Raw genomic sequence first — 24,626 nt, 5'->3', positions numbered from 1 at the left:
TATGCATATATTGTATGTAGCCATAGGTATATAAAATATTCATCTATCTCCTTCTCTTTGCCTCTTTAGCTCGACTCGAGCTCATTCAATCTTTCGCTTTTTCAATTCTACTCTGCCCTTTCCCTATACACTCTCGAAAGGCGTCATACCAACCTGTTGCTCACTAGCTTTTCCTATTTTTTTCTACTTTTTTTTTATCATATACATCTAGACGTATTTACGAGAATTGGAATTTTCCTTTAAGTTCCAAAATACTCGCATACGCGATCGATCTTTAATGTACGTACTTTTAATTAAGCGTGTACAAATGTATTACGCAACTGGGTGGAATTGCATTTTGCACCCCGAGTCCGTAGGTACTCCTCTTTTTCCTTTTTTTATTATTATTACTATCGTCATCGATGTTCGGCGTCGATCGGAAAATTTTCAAAATAGGATTTTTTGAGAAATACGAAGGGAAATATAAGGAGAGAAGATCAGCGAGCAAGGTCGGCATTGCGCGCTCACGAGAATATTGAACAACGTGCAGCTGCTTTCACTGTGCCTTTCATCTATGTGTATAATACATACACACATTTCTGAAAAGTATTTACACGCATACACGTGCAAGCGTGAACGAGTATGCGTAGGTAGAACCTGTTGATTAAATTGGCGCGCAGCTATTTATGAAAAAGGATAAAAAAAAAAAAAAAGAAATATAAAAGAAAAAGTATCATACAAAACAAACGATTAGAGAATAAAACGAAGAAGAACCGAAAAAAACCGCTATTTTATAAAAATTTACGATGGCGTTGTTTCAAATCTTTACGACTTTCGTATCGAACAAATTTTTGTTTATTACGAATTTGCGAGACGTCATTTTTTTCATCCTACGACGATTAAAAATTTGTACGAGTAATATTTACAGTATTTAACGATAAGTACAAAACAAAAAAACAGAGCCGTCGTTGTAATTTTGAAAGAGGAAGAAATAAAAAAAGAAAAGAAAGAGAGAGCCGGATGTTAGAAGCAATGAAGATGAAGAAGAAGAAGAAGAAGGAATGGTCGGTTAATGGGGAGGGGTAGAAGCCATGGAAGATACGTACCTGCGACATTGGGGAGCTTCCTATCCGTCGAGAACGCCGCCGAGAACGCCGCCACGTTCTCGATCGCCATTTTGTCTTGGAAGACGAATTCTTTCCCTCTTACTTTGAGCGTGGAAAATCTGCAGTCTTCCGAGCGTCCTTGCGGCATTTGTTCTCTCAAAAATAAACGAAAGAAAGAAAGAAAGAAAGAAAGAAAGTAGACAAGAAATAATAAGGAAGAAAAGAGAAGAAAGAAGGGGGAAGATTAGAAATTGTACGCTAGGATAATATCCTAACGGATCGTTAGCCTTGCCGAGAATCGAGTTGGAACGTCTAAACACCTGGCAGCAGCAGCTTAGTCATTGCTTCGACTTGCCTTTCCCTTCAAATTTTCAAATTTCAACGCATCGAATTCAAACTAACGTTAACTTGCCTTTAAACGAAATGTGAACGCTCGTTAGGTAGAAAACAAATTAGAGAAAAAAGAGAAGGAGAGAAAAAATGATGAAAATGAAGAGAACGAGTAAAACTTATTTCGATGCGTTAAATTTCCGCGGTTTCGATTCCCCTACCTTCCTGTAATATCCGTCTCACGCATACATTCGTAAGGAGGGAAAAGAGTGGGGTAGAAGGTAGCAGAATGAGATAGGTAGGTTAGAGTGGGGAGGAAGAGGAACGATGTGGTCTTGGCAATAGAGCAGCGCTCGGGCGCGCAGTCGCCAGGTGAGCCAACGACGACGTGCGCGTTACTGCGACGACGTTCGGGGTTGGCCAGTAGTGTTTCACCAAAAACCTTTCCTACTCGAATTTATTCCTCTCTCTTTCTCTCTCTTTCTCTTCCTCTTTCTTTCTCTCTCTCTCTCTCTCTCTCTCTCTCTCTCTCTTTCTCTCTCTCGGTCGTCGTCGTCGTCGTCGCTGCCACCGTCGCCGTCGTCGCCGCCGTCATCGAATTGCCGCTCGCCATCATGTTGCCGCTCGTTCGCTTACTCTTTCGTTAAATAAAAAGAGAGAGAGGGAATTAAAAATATACGCACACGTATATTTTCCGTACAGGAAGAGCGTGGCAGGAGAGATTTTGTTACCTTGACAAGGACTGGAAAGTGTGCTGACACGACTTGTGAAGGGTGCACGCGCTATTAAGAATTGACCACTCGCATTCGTCTTCGTCGTTTATTCTATTTTTCAATTATTTTTTTATTAATATTTTCGAGTTATCGTAATTTTGAATTGGAAAGCTGACAGAAGAAGGAGACAAGAAGAGAATGGACATGTCGTGGTTGCTGTTGGATATCGAGTACCTGTGAAAGGATCGAGGAGAGGAGAAACCCGGTTCGTCGTCGTCGTCGTCGTCGTCAACGTCTTTCTCTCTCTTTCTATTTATCTTCCTTTTTCATTTTCTTTCTTTTTCTCTATCTATCTCTCTCTCTCTTTCGTATCTTCGTTCATCGTGGGAACGAGGGGAGGAGAGAAAAAGACAGACAGATAAATAGATAAATAGATAGGAAGGAGGACGTGTTTCTGCGAGTGTTAAGCTTCCATTACTGTGTTTCACCGATTGTTATTGTGTTGTGTTGTTATTATTGTTCGTTCGTAAAAATTGAAAGAAGAATAAGAAGAAAGAAAGAAGAGAGATAATATCGAAGGGATATATGGGCGGTCGACGGTGCCGCGAGGAGGACAGTATGCAGAGCGTTGCTACGAGAGGGCCGACTCACCTGGTCGCCCTGTACGTGGCGACCGCCGGCCTTCAGAACAACTCGCTTGGTTCCGACGAGGGCCAGATCACGTTGCTCGTTTACGTACTTCTCGATGTACTCCAGAACAAGGTGAGTTCTGAGCGAGATCTAATGACACCGACACACGTTGTCACCACCACCACCATCACTACCACCACTACCACTACCACCACCACCTGTGGGATCGTCGCGCTTCGTTTCCGTCGGATCTCTTCCTTCGATATTTTCAAACGTTCAAATCTTGCCTATTCCGAATTTATTTCATTTCGATATTGTGATTTTTGTTCTCTTTCGTTCTATTATTTCGTCTCTCGCAATGAAGTCATCCCCGTTTCTAGGAAGTAAGAAAAGTAGGTTTTCGCGTAATCAGAAAAATGATTTGTTTCTATCCTTTTTTTCCTCCTTCTACCAACACGATAAATTCTTTTTTTTATTCGAGAATAAAGAAAAAAACGCTTGGAAGGAATTTCAATAGAGCTATTTACTTACTTTTTTTCTTACGTACGATTGATGCGCGAAAGGAAATAACGACAGAGCGGATAAATTGTAGCTTTTATTGCATTTTTATATAAATATTTACTTATCGTACTTACTTATCTATGTCTCGTCATGCTCGCAAAATAACGAAGCTAATGTAAAGTGGTATGAGAAACGAGGTAACTCGCGCGTTCATTGGTCGTCCTCTGCATAAATATGCCGTGATTGGTCGATTCTATGTCTCTCTATCTTTTTCTCTTTCAAACGCACTTCCTTTCCTCTTCAAAGCGTAATCACGTCAGGTGAATTCGTAATAGTTTAGAAGCGAGCTACGATTTTAATATACGATTCGAAAATATTTTACCTACTTATCGACTCTTGACAATGACTCTTTCTATCGCTTTATCGTTCTATCGGGCCATTGACGAATTTACCGAAATTAACAAGTAAAATCATTATCGTCACACGATGACGAGGAAACAACGTAGAAATTCAATGAATTTAAATCAATTTAAATATATATCGCGTTATTCATATTGCCTCATTTATTTTTTCTCGTATCAAGGTAAAAAGGAAAAACAGCTTTTTTATGCGGCATTAACTATTTGAACTTTACAAACAGCTTTTTGCGCCTTGTTTACTGCTAACCTTTTGACCAAGAAAATAGAAAAAAACCGGTCTAACGTTCGACTTTAATCCTGCACGATTTAATACGACTTCGACAGTATTAAACGCTTGTCATCGTTGTGTCGTCATCGTCGTCGTCGTCGTCGTCGTCGTCGTCATCGTCATTAAGAAGCGCGACTGCTCCTGTTTCTCTCCCAATTATCTTCGATATAACAATTATTTATTTATTTATTTATTAAACGAATAGATTAAACAGAAGCAAAAGATGTAAAGGGAATGTATTTTGACTCGGATAGTTGTAACGGCGGGTTGAGAGGGGTGCGGTGCCACTCGAGCGTGTCGTTGGCTGGCTTTGTTTCTCGAATTATCCGCTGGGGGCGGAGCGTCGCGCCCTCGAAAGGTCGTCCCATTACTTCCAGCTTCACCGATTACACCCGCCGCTTTTGTCAGTCCTCCTCTCACCACCCTTTCTTTTACCGTTTTCCGCCCGCCTCCGATCTATGTAACCACCATACCTATATATCTACATATATTTATTTTTATAAATTACAACGAAGATTATTGCATTTTTGTAACCTTTTGTTAATCCCCTTCTGAAGATTATTCCAGGAAGAAGAAGAGACGTGAAAGAGAGAAAGAAAAAAGAAAGTTCTCGAGGCACGACAGGTGTTGTGCCTCCTTTTTCTCCTTGCTTTTTTCTTTATGCGTTCTTGTGAATCGTCTTACATGAAATACCCATACCTTCCAGGTGGTCGGTCATTTCCGCTTTCTGTTCGACTCTCGGTATGCTTCCCATTAAGTCTATTTTTTCCTATTATTCTTGAACAATGACCGTAGATATAACTTTTCGAAAAATTTTCACAAAATTGATGCATTCTTATCTTTTTTTTTTTAAACGAACAATAACATCGGATCGTTTATTTGAATATTTCTTTGGAACGCGTGCGTTTACTTTCGTCGATTTTTCCTTTCAAATCTATCACAAATAAATTCATTTTTAATTGTATACGTTACAAACGTTCAAAGTCCGTATTTGTATATAAAAATAAATAATTATATTTATATCTCTGTTATCAACTATATCAGATCTAATGAGAATTCGATTTTTTTTTAATTGTATAAATCAAGATAAGAAATTAATTTGAAATTTTGACGACGACAAAAGTCAAATTTGAATCGATATACGAAGGTTCCATCTTCCCTCGGGCTTCAATTTATCATGAATATAATTGGATAATAATACCAGGAGCTTTTTCGTTCCAGTCGTGAATCCAAAGCTTGCTACCTTCCATCGACGCGCAATTAACGTACACATACGTATATACATGTCAATCGAAATGAACGATTTAACGTGAAATTGTTTTCTCTTCGATTTTATCAAATTCAATTAAATCCAATTCTATTAACGATGTGGAAATTAGAAATTCGTTAGATATAAATGTATGCAATTATAACACTAATAAATATACAGGTACGTGCTTGAGAAACGAAGCCACCGTCGTTGGCCACGAGAATTATGTGAATCTTCGCGTCTATTCTGGATTTCTAACGTGATCATTCCAAATTATATTTATTTTTACGTGCGAACGTAAAAACTCGTTACGAGCTCGGTCCTCTTTTCTTGCCAGCTTCGTATCGGCTTGTCATATTTTTTTTTTCTTTTTACATTATGCAACTTTCCCCAGAACCATCTTTTTCATTCTTTCTCATTACACGTAGCACCGTCCAAAGATTACTATCGCGTGCATCGTTTTTACCTTGGAAGAAGGAATATATATATGCACATAAGTAGATGTAGAAATTTACTTACTCATTTACTTCCTTTGCTCGTTGAACCGATTTCCTGGAATAATCTTGTAAAACAACAGTCGGAATGACGTTTGACCTCCCCTATATTCTTAACAATTACAATGACCGATTCATTTCCGCTGAAATTACGAATTTCCAACTTTTTCGATATCAAAGGTTCGCTCTTTACTCATGTATGCGAGCATATCGTACATTATACGATGTAAAACTTTAATGGAAAAACGTCTCAATCTACAGTTACACGTAAATGCTATAACGTTATTATTTTATATATGATTATATAGACTATAATATAGTGTACGAAAATATACTTGATAAATTTCTTTATCTGAATTAATTCCACGAAATTGATCAATTTATCTCGTGTTAAATCACTTGTTATTATTAGATAAAAATATGTATTATTATATAAAGTAACTGATATTTATCTGGTATTTATCTGATATATTCCACGCGTATATGACAATGAAGATCACCAAAACGTGGAATCATTACCGCTTAATTGATTTTTAAAATGTGTTTTGAACTTTTGGCCCATCTAGTAGAAAAATAGTATAATATATCTGATTAATTTATTACGCTTATCTTCCTCTCTCTTTCTAAATTTAAATTCTGTTTCGTAACATAGTCGTTGATTACGCATACGGTGAATATTATTCGCCCTATTCTAGAATCCTCCATCTTAAAGTTTCCCTCTCCCTCTCCCTCTCCCTCTCCTCCTTTTTTCATTTTATTTTTCTTCTTATTGTTAGCCGTTCGATGGACGAATTGTCGTATGTTGGTCTGCTACTACGCTTCTGAACGTTGTAAGAGCCCTGAACCTTAACCCTCCGTTCGCCTTTCTCTATCTCTTTTTTTATTGCGTTGCGCGTGACGAAATTTGCAATTTATAATTTCAATCTATTTACTTTGAATCGATCAAACGTGTGTAGAATTTACGAGCAACTACGTCGAATCTCTATTGAGACCAAAATCTTCAAATGTGCAATTATATTTTCGATCTAATCAAGTTATTTACGGGATTTATCGAACAATTGATAGAAGTTGGCGATAAATTAGCAAGAATTTCTCGGGTTAGCAAGATTTCTTAGAAATAATTCTATGCGTTTCTAACAATAATATTTCTTTCGAGTTATAAATGCAAACACAAAAAAGTAATGCATTATCGGCGATTAAATTTGTCTAGGAATAGTTCTTTCGCGTATATTTCTTCATTCGAATTATTGTTGAATACGCGATGATAGGAAAAATTCGTATGATAAAAAGATCGTCCTTTACCTTAGAGTAATTAAATTTTCCTTGTAAATAAGTTTATCATTATAGAACATTATCCATATTATTATGTTTTATTCATATTATACGATAAAAAAAAAAAAGAGTTGTAACATGGAAATGCAGAGACCTGGGAGTGGCCAGGGGGAAAGGGGTGAAGAGGATAAGGGGGTAAGGTGGCAGGTAATCGTTGAAGTAGGCGGTTCATTTTTTTAATATATTCTATCGTTTGTAATCGCGCGATGCGCGAAAATGAGTGCGATAAAGGAACGTATCGGTGACGAAAGTTCTAGCACTACACTCGAGAATATTGAGCATTACGTACGAGTTGGAAATGACGAGGCATTTTCAACATGGATATATATATTTACGCATTATGTATCCTATATGCAAGCAAGTAAGTACTTACTTACGTACGAACATGCTAGAAAAGTTCTTCGAATATATAATAATATACGTTTTACGAATATGATAACGATATTTCTATGTACGGTTGGGAAAGAAAATGGTAGAAATAATTGTTTTACCTAATTCTAAGTACACAGTTTCTTTTGCGAGAAATAGAAAACTTTCTTATCTCGTTAGAAAAATATTTGAACTAGGTTCAAGTAAATTAACTCCCTCTTCCCTCTTATTCGTGAAAAAAATTAAAAGTATTAGAACAGTTTTCTTCTCGCTTTATAGCATATATGCTATTTTCTATCCGTATTATAATAATCACAGTATATATTTAATGGGTTTATATGTATATTACTTAAAGTATTTGCAATCAATGTATTTCTTTCTTTATTAAAATCAGATGTAATTTCATTTTGATGAAAATGCGATTATATATACATATATATATTGTTTTTTTGTACGCGTCGGGATTGTTAATGTCGGTTGAAAAAATTCTCCTAAGAAGGACTCGAAGAAGACGAGGATTGAAACGATCGTACCGAACTACCTTGATCCGTTAACCTCGTGTTAGTAAACCTGCCTATTAAGTTTCTTCTATGTATGTTAGTATATGTATATGAACGATAACGAATATGTGGTATGTCATCGTTGCAACGTTCGTGAACGTGTATTATAAGTAGATAGATAGACGGATAAACAGGTAGTTGGCATAATGCTGGCCAAATTGTACTATTGTGCATAACCATCTTATTGGACTTGTATATGTTATTTAGATTTTTTGTTTATTTCCTACGATAAATTTCGACATTTATACGAGACGAGTTCAAAGTTATTTTATACGATTTTCAAAATCAATTATTTTTATTCCAATTGTGAAACTACAAACTATAGATTACTATAATGTCTTTAAGAAAAGTTATTGATTTTTAACGTCATATTTATTGTCCAGAGAATACAATAAACTTTCTATGCGTTCAGCTATTAACGATCGTTTTGAATTCCTCGTTAATTTATTTAATAACATATTGTACTATTTTGAATAAAATCTCGAAGACGTGTAGAATATATATTTTGAACGGATAAAACAGAAAAGAAAATAAAGAGAAAGAGGAAGAGGAGGATCGAAAAATATTGTTGCAAAAAAAAATAAATAGCGAAATGGAAGAGTGTTCGTTAAACTGAAATTATCGGAGAAACGATCTTTACGAGTTGCAATTAGCGTCATAGCGTTAACTAACGATGGATCGCTTAATTACTTTCGGTAATCGGTATATTTCCCACAAACGTTCGCGTCTAAATTATCGCGTGCCAATGTATATCTTTCGTTGATTTATTTCTCTGCAAAAAAATTCGTGCATACATTTTCCAATAGAATGAAATAAAGTTAAATTAAATAAAAAAAAAGAATCGATTACCCGCATGATATTATTTCGCAGGTGCAACGTTCGCGGACAAATATAGCACCGAATAATTCAGGTACGCGCAGGAAGACCAAAGAAGAAAATGCGGGTAAATCGAATTAAAATGATTCGAAAATGCAGACGAGTGCCAGCGTAAATTCGAAATCAATTAAAAAAAACAACAATTCGATATAATAATAATAATAATGCAATTCCTAAGAAATGCAACTGTTTCGATAATCAGCAACTGCAATTAATTCCAACGCATTGCGTTTCATTTATTATTATAAAAACGATATTAAATAGATCAATCTCTCCGTTGAGAAAAATCATCCGGAAGATTATACGAGTTTAACATCACGTTGAGCGATTATGTTCGTTACGATAACGCTGTGTCATTTATTTTAATTGTGCACCAATAACACATTTCTCTTCGGATGATCGATAGAAATATATGAAAAAAAAAAAAGAAAAAAAAAGTGTAACGAGATAGGAGATACTGCAACCGTAATATCGCGAATATCATCATAGTTGTATTTACGTCACGTCAAAAGGAAAAAGGAAGGAAACAAAAGCAAGGAACTTTGAAATGGATAATCGATTTTGTTTCAGGTATTGGGTAGAGAACAATACATAGTTTGTCCAAAGATAATGGACGATGGTTGTACACCGGGAAGTGGTAGTGACAATTCACCGGTCGCCGGAAGTAGCGCAATCATTAGCGAGTTGGCATTAGCACATGCTCCAGCCTTGACCGAGCGTACACTTCGAGAACACGGGATTCCTTTGGAACAAGCTATAGAACAGGTACATTTTATTATTTACATTATGTTCTTACTTTAATTTAGCCATTATTAATCCTTCCTTAGTAGTTACACGAACGCACACTCGACGGGGTTATTAAAAGTTTACTCGTTTTAGAAAAAGACTGATAATTTTGTTTAATTGTTCTGTCCCAAGTTCGAAGGATGGTGGTCGTCCATGTCCTGCGTGACCGGGGGAGGCGAGCCTCGTTTCATCGTTGACGGACAAGCACCGATGAGACAATGTTTGCATCCTGAAGCCTGCAAAAAGGATATCGAATTGCCAAGTCATTACAATGTCTTTCACGATCTTCGTAAGGAATTTGTTGGCTGTTACTCATCGCACGGAGAATTGGCAACACTTGGCATACAAGAAATGATCCAATGTATCCTTTAATCGATACATTTGTTTGTTATTGACGTCGCCATCGGATTGATACTACTTTCAAAATGAATCGTATTATTAAGGGTGCTACGAATTAATCCATCACGACGCATGCGTCGTGCGTGTCGCTGCACGTCAGTTTACTTTACCGATGAAATATTCGTCAGCAGGTAGAATTTAACGACTTAAGATAACGAATGTTTTTGATAAAGTGAAAAGACAGAAACTAGGAGGGGGTGGTTAGGAGCGTTGGTCCTAATGTTGCTCTCCTAGCGATGTACCACTAATCGCGTGTCAGGGTTCCAAAAGGTGTTTATATTAGAAACCGATGATCGATAGGTGTGGATCGAGACGCGTCGAACGAAAACGGTAAATGAATCGATGTGGAGAATATTTAAGTTAGTAATTATTGAAGTGATTGCCGTCAGGAGGCGCGGAAGAGGTCGAAATAAGATTTTCGAGACGCATTGCCGTCAGGCGGCGTTGAATCTTGAGGAGCAAGCAAATAAGCAAAGGAAAGCTTATACTTACTACCAGTCCGCAGTCGTAGAATGCCCCCGTATCGTGTAGCCGTGCTTCCCTTTACTGCTATGTAATCGCCACAGGGATTTTTATTTCGTGTCACCAATAATATCGTACGCGCGGACTCTGAACTTGTCTGGCTGGTACGGTTAAAAAACGCGTTAAAAGTGTGTTCGAGTCACCTTCATCGTTCGAACCTTTTCTCCTATAATAGAGTCAAGATATCAAAGTGAAACAAAAGATTCGCTTATCGGCCGGCGTGACTTTAATGCCTCCTCGTCTGATTTAAACTTATTCAGGTATGCTGACGTTTATTTTTTTTTTTTTCTTTTTAGTAATTGCCCGATAACGCGGCCTTACGTTATCCTCATGTTCGATAAAAAAAAAGAAGAAAAGCTTTATTAATAAATTCGCAAAATAAAAGAAAAAGCTTTTTTTTTAGTCAAAGTTTTGGGAAAAGTTTTGGAAACTCTTAATGGGACTTGGCGAATGGAAATCTCGGTCGTTTCAAATGATTTTCTAATTTAGCAGACCGTTTAACAAAAAAAAAAGAAAGAAAACAATCTCAACGGTCAAGGGTAATAAAATAATATCGGTAGGTTCTTTCAAGGTACCGCAATATTTTGTCGACTTGCTATTGTCGCGTGAACGAAGAAAATTCCTTTATTACACGAACGTTATTATTCTTTTCGAGTTCGACTTTACCTCAGCGTCATATTATTTTTCTTTTTCTTCATCATGCGAATAAACGCACGTTAGACGATAGTTGTGATACCGTAAAAAAAAATGTCCAATTCTTATTCGGAAACACGAGAATATATATATATATAGTTAGAACGAGTGAACGCAAGAGAAACAGAGAGAGAAAAGCATTCACTCGAGTTCCTCGAGTCTTAATCTCGATCCTTCCTCGGCATCAACTTGAGCTGGCCACAATGGCTTACCACCTTATGTGCTTGCCTTCTCTCTCTCTTTCTCTCTCTCTCTCTCTCTCTGCATCCACCGTGTCGTGTTGTATCAACTGAACGCTAATAAAACAAAACCACCTGTGGCGACTGACAACACACATATATATGATATGTGGGTGTGTACACGTATATATCGATCGGCATACTCGTGTATATTCTCGTGTCGATCGGCGCCTCGAGCAACACGGATTTGTCATTTTGGTTTGTTTGCCAGATTGTTTTCATCCTTTTCTTCTAATTTTTAATGAAAAACTTAGATGATTACGAACTGATTACACGAGTTTTATATCTTTTTACTTTGAGAGAGAGACAACGAATCTTACTTTTGATTTTTATCAGTAAGATAAAATCTCCGAACGAACGCGAATGCACAATTGGGCTCGTTACCAACGAAGGTAACGATAAGAATTTCGTCGAATCTTTTTTCTCCTTCTTTTTTTGTTTTTTTTTTTTCGTTAAAAAGTCATTACCTAATTTTAAAGTTATATTTGTAAAAAGAGAAGTCTCATGGATACGCGGTGTTACGTCTTCCTTTGAATTGGCCAATAATTTACGACATGTTTTTATTGGAAGAGAGAGAGAGAGGGGGTGGGGGGCTGAGGGGAGGGAGAAAAGAGGATGACAGCTTAAATATGTACGTTCTTTTGAAATATATTATAGCAGAGAATTAGCTTTTCGTAAATAACGAAAACTAGTTTCATCGAAAAGTGATTACGTAGTAGGATGGAAAAAAAGAAAGAAGAAAAGAGGGAGGGTGGGAGGGAGGGAGGACAAGTCGAATCGAACGTTCGCGTTTAGAAGGCAAGCGCCTCGAGAAAGCTTCAGCTGACCAACCGGCCTTATCGCCTGCGGAACATGGTTTAAAGGTCAGCCCGGTGAAGATATTGGTAACGGCTTGACGACCGATCGAGATATATTATTATGCGCACAAAAGCGTTTCTTCTTACGATTTACTTTTCTTTCAATAATGTTTAACAATTTATTTTTGCGATCGTTCCTTCCGAGGAGGACCCTGACAACTTTCAGAACAAAATTGAATTAGTCTTATTTTAACGGGTGATATAAGGATTGTATGCATACGTTTTGTACTATGTCGATTGATCGATAAAATCGTTCGTTTATCCTGATTATTAGACTAAATAATTTCATGCACTGCGTAAAGTCTTCGAAGTATATTTATCCTTGACAATAGATAATTAGACTTTGGGCTACAACCTGATACGGACAACGATTTTCACGTAAAAGAAATACAAGACATGATTAGCGTGATACAGAGGATGATCAAAGATGGTAAGAAAGACACTTTTCCAGGCTTGGTTAAAACTTCCTAGGTGAACTTATTCAAAATTACGTAGAAAGTCTCTTCCTTATCTCGGTGGATGTATTTCTTTGACTTTGATCTAGTCTAACGGTCGTGTAGAATTATCTTCTTTCTTCATTTTTCTCTTCTATGATATTTCACGTAGATTTTTTCGAATTGTCTATCATAACCCGTATACTCGACCGATTTTCTTTCCATACGTATCTGTAAACAATACAAGCGAACCTTGACCGTAACAGACATATTTAAGATTAACGCTGAAGCGATAAAAGCTCTTCCAAAAATCCAATATCCGTTCGATTATAATTATATATAGTATTTGCTTAAATATTGTATATATATATATATATATTAGGTTGGTAACTAAGTGATTGCGGATTTTAAATAAGAAGGAAAATTCAAAATTTTTACTGAAAAATGTAACTTTATTCAATTGGGTACTGTCCACTTTTATCGATGACTTTTTGCTATCAAAAAACTGAATTCAATGTGATTTGTCTATCGACAAACTTAGTTGCCAACCTTTATTAATAGTCATAGATACAAATTTTCAAATGAATCATTTTCTATGTCTACGTCATTTAATGCTATGTTCCAAATCTAAATAGAAAAAAAAACATATTGATATGTTTTAATAATGTCCAAGGTAGGGGTGTATAAATGTTTTAAGATGAGTATACGGTCGCATTGTTCGTTTGTTACGTAGCACACGTATAAACATATACATGTATATACGTATGTATGTGTTGCTGAGTTTCGCAGCGATTTAGATATGCGTGCAAGTATACGATGGCCATGCTATATATTTCTTATCGCGCAGTGATACCCAACTAGCAACAATACATTTTTCATGTTTTTATTAATACAACTAAATGATTTAAATTGCAAAAACAAATTAGTATATACCGTCGTAAATATGAACGAATCGTATGCGTAATCGTATATCTATGTATATTATTTGACGAGCATAGAGAATGAAGATAAAAAGAAAAGAGAAAATGAAAAATTGATCTTTCCCTCTATTGAAATTGATATTTTCAATATATCGTTAGAAAAAATATTCTTTTCCTTTATCTACTTAAGGAAAAAGTTGTTTACCGAATTACCGATACATACGATACATACTACAGGAACGTATATATTATATACTTGTATACATAATATACATATATGAAATTCAATAAGAGAGCAGTCGTGGCAATTTATAAAGGTGTACGCGTTCGAAATCAGTCGATTCATTTCGCATAGCACGAGTATTCCTTGCAAGAAATACGAAGTAGTTTTGCCGAAGCAACAAATCGAATAAGCACTTTGTCCCCTAGTACCAGAAATAAGAGACAAAGCGAAGCATATAGTATTACGATGAAGGAAGCGCCAGAAAGCTTGCAAGACAAATGCCTTTTTTTCCTTTTTTTGAATTACGAAATAGGAAGTTACACAAAATCACGTTCAATTCGATAAAGTTTTTTTTCTCTGTTACGAATTAGAAAACACGAAGAAAAAAGCAATATGGTGTACAATGTAATATTTTCTTTTGATAATTAATGTTCATTAGGTATCGATTATGTATCTTTCATAAAAAAAAAAAAAAGGTAAAATCATTTGCATTTGATCGTAAGTACGTGACTCGAGCAGCAAATTGAATAATTGTTTACATTAAATTTTATTAAATGTTTCGATGTTCTCGACACCATTTTAAAATGAAGCAAAGATATCGTAGTCGGCGCATGCGCAGATCTGTTCCAGTCACGTCCAAATTTCTCCTCGTGCGCGCTTTTTTTTTTTCTTCATATCTCTCTCTCTCTCTCTCTAACTCTATCTATCTCTTTCCTTAAGCATAATCCACAAGCAAAAAGAAGAACTTAATTGGACCGCGGAAGAAAGGGAGGACATTTAAATACGTTCGAACTTTACAGTAGTAGTTTTGTTTAAAAGTAAAAGTCCGTATCGCGCGTGATTTATGTATACACAATATAAAGGAAGAAGTTACGTAGAAATGAAGAAATTGTTAACGTTTTTCGCCAAGTCAGCGGTGTCGCGTTCGACAGCAACCTGTTGATTCAACGAGAGAAACGCTTTCAATGATTTCGAAGAAATTATGTCTTTTGAGAAAAAATTATCGGAAAGTAATGTATTTTTGCAACGCAAGACATATATTTCCTCGATGGAAGCACTACCTCGAGGTTACTTGGAATTTCTACGTGGAGTCTATTATGTTTATTATTATAATTATTTTCATAGCCGTTTAAAGATAAAACTAAATATAAAAGTTATCTAAAGAATTTCTCTACAATTCACAGATGATCAATTATTTTTATTTCTTCTCTTTTCAGGTCACGTCTTCCAAACACCAGAGATAGTAAATATAGTTTTAGAACCAGGAATATGGTAAGTAGTTAAAAGTCATATCGGTAGGTTATGCTCGCACTTAAAACTGTTGTTAGAATATAATTATAATAATCATGATAATTTGGTTACTTCTAGTTCCAAGGACGAAGAAGTAGACAACGACTGCGTAGTTAGAGCTAGAGGTCTTCCTTGGCAATCATCGGATCAAGATATTGCCAAATTTTTCCGCGGTCTGAATGTTGCAAAGTAAGTAGTATATCGATTCTGTTTGGATTATAAATACTTGTTAGAGATAATAGACAATAATATAAATGTATTACTTAACTAACTATTTGAATATTGTTATACAAGCCACTTGGAATCACGTAAAGAAGGTAATGGGTCAGGCCTTGTGCGATTTTATTTTTTTATGAATTATAAATCGTTCATTTATGTGGCTATCGTTTATATCATGCATTTTTCTCAATGATTTCTTTTCCTAATCAGCATGGTCAAGCACTATGATAAATATTATCTGTGGGTCATATAGATTTGTGTCTTGTAATCTAATAGATCATCGCTTATCGTATAAATAAGTATGATTAATGGTATACGTCAAAGTACAAGCTTTTAAGTTTAAGTAAAAGCTCAAGACTTTTAGAAAGAAAAACAATTATTAGGTATTCTTTATTTTTAGGGGTGGCGTAGCACTTTGTTTGAGTCATATGGGCAGGCGTAACGGAGAAGCTTTAGTACGTTTTGTTAATAAGGAACACAGAGATATGGCACTGAAAAGGCATAAACATCATATGGGGACACGGTATATAGAAGTTTATAAAGCTTCCGGAGAAGATTTTGTTGGGGTTGCTGGTGGTACTACTAGCGAAGCGCATGCTTTCCTTTCAAGAGGGGCTCAGGTTATCGTTAGAATGAGAGGATTACCTTACGACTGCGTTGCTAAGCAAGTGGTACGCGCTAAATTCTATTATATTTAGTAAATAGGTTACGCGATGGCAAATTAATTGAACTATACATCTTGTTTCTAAAGATCGACTTTTTCTTATCCGGACAAAAATCTTGTCATGTATTGGACGGAGAAGACGGCGTACTATTTGTAAAAAAGCCAGATGGTCGAGCGACCGGAGACGCGTTCGTCCTTTTCGCTCAAGAGGAAGACGCTGTAAAAGCATTGAGTAAGCACAGAGACTGCATTGGCAGTAGGTATATTGAACTATTTAGGAGTACAACGGCGGAAGTACAACAGGTTCGTAAAAGCTAAAGGAATCAAATGAATCGTTAGCCATACGAAATTTATTTTGATTCCATATCGAACAATATTTGTTACCAATAGGTCCTGAATAGGGCAACCGATCCAAAGCCGTTCGTTGTTCAAGTACCATCAATACAACCACTGCAATTTCCTCCATTACTTCCTCAACATATAATTACATCCGGCACGCGTAAGGATTGCGTGAGACTACGTGGGCTCCCCTATGAGGCACTTGTAGAGCATATATTAGAATTCATGGGAGAACACTCGAAAAACATTATCTACCAAGGTGTTCATATGGTGTACAATGCACAGGTAAGAATAAAATAAGATAACGGCTGAAAGAAGGGGGTGAGAGATAGAAGAGAAGAAAAAATGAAAGATAATATGATGTCGTTAGGGTCAACCGTCCGGAGAAGCGTTCATACAAATGGACAGTGAAAGTTCGGCGCACGCGTGCGCGAGTCAGCGGCACCACCGATTCATGGTATTCGGAAAGAAACAACGTTACATCGAAGTCTTCCAGTGTAGCGGGGAAGATATGAATCTGGTATTGACAGGTGCAGTACCTCCGCCGTCAACGAAGGCTCTACTATCACCCGGTACGTTGAGCACTCAATCACCCGCATCTCTGACACATTCGGGTCCGGCGACGCCGGTACCGATGCCGGTACCGACGGCGCAGCCTCCCCTCTGGGACATACAGGCGCTCGTACAGGCACAGGCCCAAGCACAGGCAGCGCAAGTTCAAGCTCATGCTCAGGCGCAGGCGCAGGCCCAGGCCATCAGGACTCAGGACTTTTGGCTGATGGCCTTGGCATCTAACGCATCCCCCACCTCGACGACTCCAGCCTCGCCTACCTCCTCGGCGACTAGTAAGACCTTGGCCCTTACCGCGCCCAATCCACCTCATCAAATCCCTGCGTACGCGATGACACCTCAGGCAGCGGCCGCGGCTGTGGCTGCGCTTCATGCTCAACAACCAACTCCCGCGCCCTTATTCCTCTTCCCCCCTCGTATAATAAGGGCACCGACCTCTCATGGGATTTTTGCACCCATCGTCGCGCAAACCGCTCCTATTAATCCAGCTGCATTGATGGGCCTGAAAAGAACCTGGGAAAGCGCCTTTCCTAGTGATACACCTGCTACGGTACACGCTAAGCGTGCTGCCTGGCACCCACAAGCGCCAGCTTTTCATGCCCATGCCCCTACCGCTGCTCCTGCCTTGCCCTATACCGCTCAATTTTATCCCTAAATGTGATACGAGTCCATTTTTTCCCTTATACTTATTGTCATTCCATCTACTTGCTATCTATCTGCCATTCTAATTATTTCATTTGGACGAACAGAGACTTTTTCCATTTTCTCTTGTCTTTTTCAATCGAATCTTCTATATATTCCTTTATTTTTACTTACGTAATTATACATACGTATTGATTCCTTATATCAAGGATACATAATATACACCTTTTTTCTCCTAAATAGTTCGAATGTACTTTCAAATGCACTTTCGAACGAATCCAAACGAAAAATTTATTCGAGAATGTGATAAGCACAGTAGTACTTACGTAGTTTACTTTGAGAACACAATTATTTTAATATCAGTTTATAAAACTATCACTGGCAGCACGAGATTAAGATCGTTTTATTTTTCTTCGTTCATTAAATCTTATGTAGGATTTTAACTCCTCGCGATTACGATTAATACTACAAAGTCTCGGGAGTATAAACTCGTAAAACGATTGATACAAATTAGTTTTCTACGTTGACGAAATGATTTCGCGCCCAAGAGCGTATTTTAAAAGAAGGGTGTACATACGAGACGAGTTCTTCACAAATAACGTCTCGCCATCTTACTATATTAATGAATATATATAATAATAATAATAACAATATACATAAATTCATATATTTTGCTAAAAATATTTCTATCAGCTGTTTAAGGATATGGACATTCCGTCCAATGTTATGTAGATGTAAGTTCTCATTCTAGAAATATTAATTAATTGTTTTTTTTCTCTCCATCGTTTATCTTGCGCACGTCTCGCAATAATATTTGAAACGTTTCAAATTTGCGCACGATCGTGTTCTCCGTTCGAATTAAAAGAAAGACGTGCCGAGTGATTACGTCATATTTAATTGTTTTTTCTTCAAAATTTTAGCAACAAAGTACTAATAGAGAATAATTGTCTATTTCACTGCCAATCCCAAAATCATCAGTTTTTTCTTTTTCTTCTTTTTATTTTAAAATTCCTATTATTATTTTAAACTTCATTTCTTCTTGCCATAGACTTTTACTATAATATTCTAGACTATAGGAGAGAAATAGAAAGAAGATCGATCGCGCAACTATATACACGTAGGATAAGAAGCGTTAATGAAATGATTGCATGTTGTTATGTTTTATAGAAGAGACGTGCGTATAAGTACCTGTTAATATTTTTCTTCCTTTTTCTTTGATCCTTCTTCCCTCGAAATAGGAGATGACACAACCTGCCTACTTCATTTTATTATCTTTTTCCGATTCTTTTTTTTCGATCATAACCACATACACTGCATACATTGCGTCTAGTAGTTGTTTCCTTCTTTGTGCTCGTTGTTTTCCCATTTCTTTTTGTTTTTTCGTTATCACATTCCATTTTCGATCCGTCATTCCTAGCATCTTGTAACTATTTTCTTGGTATAATAATAATAGTAATAATAGTAATAATATTAATATTAATAATAATAATAATAATAATAATAAAAAACAATAATAATAATAAATAATAATAATAAATAATAATAATAATATTAATAATAATAATAATAATAATAATAATTTTTATTTCTATATATAGATAATTCTTTTTTAAATTACTCGTTTACATGTGTAGATCTTACAATTATCTCATCAGCTACAAGCCTATATTTGTTTGACAGGATGCGGTAGCATATTATATAGAATCGAGTAGTATTGTTTTTTTTTCCCTTTTTTTTTGGTACGTTGGGTAACGTCGGACGTTCGCGTGTTTTAAGGAAAAATAAAAAAAAAATTGGTAAAATAATTGTCGTTAACATATTAGTTGTCATTATTATCGTAGTCGTATAATAATAATCGTTGTTATTTCTCTCCTTTCGTGTAGTTACAAAAGAAGACATAGACACATTTTCTGGTCGTATACGAAGTGGGTGTCCGACGTTACCGATGTGAGAATAACTTACATAGATTAAAAAATCGGGTTTGCCTGCCGACGCTTAAAGTCGGAATTGCGCTTCCTGATTCGGCTTTACATTAGCATTAATATTACATGAATTAGATATAGGGTCGAATATAACGTTGCGAGACGAAAAATCAATCTAATGAATTTAATAACAGGTAGAGATCTCTTTTATCTTTGTATTATTGTTATTTCCGTGATTATCGTCTCGGATCGTTTTAGAAAACCACGGGTGCATCTTGGATAAATGCGTCGTCGATCGATTAGAATCGCTCGAGTCGAGACACGTTGTCGATCGATAATGGATTTTTCTTCTTATTTCGATAACTCTGATTATATACGAAAACGATACGAAGTGTCCAACTCGAGCATCCTATTCTCATATCCCTAGCTGGTACTTATTTAGATCTTACGTTTTAATGGTTAACGATGATAACGAAGGATGCGCCCCTATTATATATGCGTGCATATTACATGTCTCGCATCACATTTTTTTTGCCGTTAGCTTTCGCTGGGAACTCTCACGCGACTTTGCCGCGAGACTTTCATAACGACCACTTTTATTTCTACTTATTATTATTATTACCTTTTCATTTTTCTGTTTGTTTGTTTGTTAATGTATAGAGAGAGAATGAATGGATGAATGAAAAGACGAAATTTGCTCCTTGCCCTTGCATAATTTTATAACACGTGCAAGCACACGCATACTACATATCTTATTTTTTTGTTATTATTATTATGATTTCTTTTTTTTTTTTTCCAAACTAACTCCAAAAGCTGCATCTTAGATATTGTGGCATTATTTCATTACGTTTAATGTGTTTGTTATTTGTGAATTGCTAACACGGTGACTGACACGGTGTCGTTTCTTTTACGAATTACTTTCTCCTAACTTTTAGCCTTTATATATTTTTGCCATTATATTATTTTATTTTTTACCTGGTATATATACGGGTATATATATCAGATAATTTATACATATGTATATTGCATAAGTAAGAAAATTCGCGACATTTTAATGAATAGAAATAAATGTAAAGCAAATCTAGAAACGGCACGAACTATTTTCACTACCTAATATGTAATTATCTGTGCTTGAAAAGAACATTTTTGCAAGAAAACATGAAAAGCCAAATAGATAAATTGAACATTTGAAAGTGATTTGATATTACGTAATGTAGCGGGGTTGATGGAAAAGAGTTATTAAACGAATTAGATCCATGTCTCGCGATAATATCGTCGATTGTCCCGGCGAAAGCTGACACGCGTTATTTCACGCGTTATTTCACGCGTTATTCGTTGACACAGAGCGTGGGACAACATTATCTTTCTTCTTTTGTTTTCCTTGATTTATTATTTTTCTCTTATTTTCCTTCCTTATTTCTTTTTAAATGGATTCTATGCGACCGTGTGTACGGTATTTACGTTTCTTCCTCTTCCCTAGTACTTTTTTTTTCTTGCGAAAGGTGTGCCCTTTTTTTAAATAGCGTTTTTTTTTACTGGGATGCAGGACATTTATTCACATATACATGGAAAGGTGGTACAGTAGTACACATATGCACACATATGCACACATTGCATATACACTTCCATATACACTTCATATATACATAAAAACATACCTACACGTACATAACACATAAATCCTTTTTTACATCTTGTATACACTCTCTTGTATTATCGATTATTACATCGATGTACATGTTTAATAAATGTGCCTTGTGGACATATAGATCTTTTTGCTTGGCGGGTTGGTGGACTCTTACCCTGATTATTATTACCTCGCACGGTGTTTATACTTTTCGCCTAGAACGATCCTTTCATTTTTTATGCAATTTTCAATTCAGATCAGAAATGATTCCGCGTAATATTTATTTTCCTTAACATTTATCACATTTTTCTTTACGCGATTAAATTGAAAAAAGCGAAAAGTGTAATCACCGTTTCTTGTTACGTTCTGTATATTTTTTTTTTTCACTGGGCTCGCAGGTATCTTTGGTGTCTACGGATCAAGTTGGAGATTTTTTCTGTGTCGTAATTCTTGGTTCTCTCTTTATCTTCCTTACAGGGTTTTTCTCTCTCCCTCTTTCCCTTTCTCACTCTCTACGTCTGTCTGTTTCTCTCTTTTTCTCTCTTTCTCTCTCTCTCTCTCTGTCTATCTGTCTGTATGTCTTTCTTTCTGTCTGTCTCTCACTCTCTCTCTCTCTGTTTTTTTTTAGATTCACGTACTCATTTGATATCTCCCTTTTAGATTTTATTTGACTCTCTTGTGGCCACTCTTGATCAGTCTTTCTGTTGTTATCTCTCTTCCCTCTGACATTGCGACCATATAATCGATTCATTTTTTTCTTTCTATACTTAATTGTAAATATCCCTAAATTGGTCAAATTATATCACTGCAATGATCGTGTCATGGCAACGATTTGTACGTTACAGTACGTTAAACGTAGAAAATACACGTGGACCTGTATTCGCATCGTGTATCAAAGAATTGAACAATTCAATCGAAACATCCACATATTTGTTGATGATTCCATGTGCACGTCGTGAATTAAATGATTACATAAATGCACATGGAAAACATTTACGAATAAGAAATAGAGAAAGAAAGATGGAGATATATTTATGTAGATACAGGTAAGAATTTAAGTTTTGGTACAATCACAAGGGGTCGCACGCAAATTGGCTTTTTCTGCTGGGAGGGTAAGAAAGAGAGAAAGAGAGAGAGAGGAGAGAAAGAAATGAGAGATAAAGAGAGAAGAGGAGAGAGAGAGAGAGAGAGAAAGGTGTGTTAAAGAGGAATTTATAAAGAGAGAAAGAGATAGAAAAAAAGGGAGAGAATCTAAGTAAAACTCTGGTAATTTGGAAGAGGGGCGGAATCGCAAGTTGGTGCTGCGTACATATATATAAAACATGTGCAGTGTCGATTGCTGTATGGTAGCGGGATCTACAAATACTAACTTCTGTGCTTAAGGTAGGCCAATTCCAATTCATTTATTCCTTTGGAAGATGTGCGGTTAATGTGTACGGTTATTGCGAATAATGTTATTGCGATCTTGAATGAAGTTTTTTGTTTTAACGAAATGTAGGATACCTATCCGATTCTATTCCAACTAAATGATCATTTTCGCCGAAACCGTACAAATACCGTCTATTTAAAAGCATTATCGTGCAGATCTTACTATTAAATAAAGAATATTATTTTCCACGATATAAGTGAAGTATAAATATAGAAAGAAAAAGGAAAAAAAAAGAAGAAGAAGAAATGCACGATTTTGCGAATGTCACGATTGTGTTGCATAGTGGGCATTTTTCTTTAATGTACATACAGCAGACATACATATAAAGGCCATGGGGCATACTGATTCTTTGTATTAATGAATTAATTAATGAATGCTGATTGATTTAGAAACGTTTCGTATTTGGATCGATTTTTTGTTTTATTTATTGATTATATTTTGAAATGATTAACGTCGAACGTTCATTGTCATATATTTAATCTAACATAATTATAGTATAAGAAAAGAAAAGAAAATAATCGTGTTTTGTGTAATTTTGATTTATTTAGGAGGCACATTATTGCCGACGCCGCCGCCACCGCCGCCGCCATCATTCGTAACAAGTGCAATCTTCTCTCCAACGACCGCGATGCTACCACGAGGACCACCCCAATTCGCTGGCCCATATCCACCGCCACCAATCTTTTATTGGCCCTATCCCTCACCTCCCGTTAGTCCAACTAATTATTATAATCCGGCGAGCGTCGGTGGCATCGCGCCGATACCTCAACAAGCGACACTGGTAACATTTACCTATCTATTCAATTAGGTTCTAGCTCTTTGCATTCGAACTATTTCTCCCTCCCTCAAATTTCCAAAAAAAAAAGTTCCATTGCAAAGGACTCACGTGCATGTATATATTTATCTCCAAGATAATTACGATATTAATATAATATTAATAACCGAAACCTCTGATATTATGTGTCAAATATAAAATTGTTTTTTGACTCAAATAAATTTGGTTGTGTCAGTATTTTTACTTATCTCAAAGAAACATTAGATAAGAGACGATGCATATATATTATATATATATATTTACGTAATTAAATTCTATATAAATGGACGATTAATCATTGAATTGTATTTTTTCTAGTTGACACCTACCGAGTGCTTACAATTGGGACCAGGAACCGCGGCAGTGACTACGGCAACGTCACCATCCGCGGAACCTCGTCTCGATGCAACTCTGACACGCGTGGAGGCAGAAAAACGTATTGCCTTGCCGGGCCATCATCACCAACCAGAATGCACTCCCTTCGTCGAGGTTTTTATGGTTTAACCATGAGCCGTAACTTTAGCAAACTCCTTTTTTGGCCTTCTCTTCTTCGTTCCAACAGACGCACTGTCTTTTTTCCTTATCGATTTGAAGGAATTTACATGCGTATGGCTATATGCTGCAGTCAAACTTGCACACGCATCCCTCCCCCAAATTTTGTCCTCTTCGTCCTTTTAATTACCCTTTAAGGGTCTACTTCGACGCGCACGACACATGTCATTTGGGCATTACTTTTTCTTTTTTTCTACTCCAAAGAGACAGAAACGAGCGATCGTAAGACATAGCGCAGACTACATTTCTTTTTTTTCTTCTTATCTTTTTGTTTTTTTCCTCCTTTGAGATCCTCGTACGATCGAATAGGCGTATCCTCTCTAAATTTATTTTAGATTCCCAATCGTTATGAAATAATTGTTATGTCGTTAAAAAAAAGATATATATACACGAACACACATACACACACATACACACACATACATATATATATATATATAAAAATTCCTGAAAGAGAAATTACTTTTCCTCTTTCTCCTTCTTTATATTATTTATACATATATACGAATCGTCTCGTTAATAACGTTACATGTGATAACGTTGATCGACGATGTTCCTTATCTTTAAGAGATTAGGCGTTACGTTTCTATTTAAAAAGATATATTTAAAATATATGAGAAAAAGATCGACGAATGAAACGAAGAAGCTGTGAGAGCGTA

The 24,626-nt window shown here is 36.2% G+C and overlaps 1 protein-coding gene across 5 annotated transcripts; it reads left to right on the top strand.

Annotated features, from left to right (window-relative positions):
• The first annotated feature begins 1,795 nt into the window (after nucleotides 1-1,795).
• LOC122521440 (RNA-binding protein fusilli-like) lies at nucleotides 1,796-24,227 on the top strand. 5 transcript variants are annotated; one of them, XM_043642183.1, is made up of 12 exons: nucleotides 2,427-2,890; nucleotides 9,397-9,591; nucleotides 9,745-9,973; nucleotides 12,663-12,752; nucleotides 15,117-15,171; nucleotides 15,268-15,378; nucleotides 15,809-16,079; nucleotides 16,160-16,375; nucleotides 16,463-16,696; nucleotides 16,782-16,983; nucleotides 23,150-23,382; nucleotides 23,734-23,998. In XM_043642183.1, exons 1-12 carry the CDS (start codon nucleotides 2,714-2,716, stop codon nucleotides 23,917-23,919), a joined length of 2,199 nt encoding a protein of 732 aa, XP_043498118.1. In that variant the 5' UTR covers nucleotides 2,427-2,713; the 3' UTR covers nucleotides 23,920-23,998. The 5 variants fall into 5 exon arrangements, with proteins under 5 accessions (XP_043498117.1, XP_043498116.1, XP_043498118.1 ...); XM_043642182.1 differs by lacking the exons at nucleotides 23,150-23,382; nucleotides 23,734-23,998 and adding an exon at nucleotides 1,796-2,393 and having other exon boundaries at nucleotides 2,567-2,890; nucleotides 16,782-18,818; XM_043642181.1 differs by lacking the exons at nucleotides 23,150-23,382; nucleotides 23,734-23,998 and adding an exon at nucleotides 1,796-2,393 and having other exon boundaries at nucleotides 2,555-2,890; nucleotides 16,782-18,818.
• The last annotated feature ends 399 nt before the right edge of the window (nucleotides 24,228-24,626 follow it).

The sequence above is a fragment of the Polistes fuscatus genome, unplaced genomic scaffold (genome assembly GCF_010416935.1).
Source record: "Polistes fuscatus isolate 324 unplaced genomic scaffold, CU_Pfus_HIC Scaffold4, whole genome shotgun sequence".
NCBI classification, from domain to species: Eukaryota; Metazoa; Arthropoda; class Insecta; order Hymenoptera; family Vespidae; genus Polistes; species Polistes fuscatus.
Note: the sequence above shows the minus strand (reverse complement) of the source record. Positions and strands in the feature narration are given on the sequence as shown.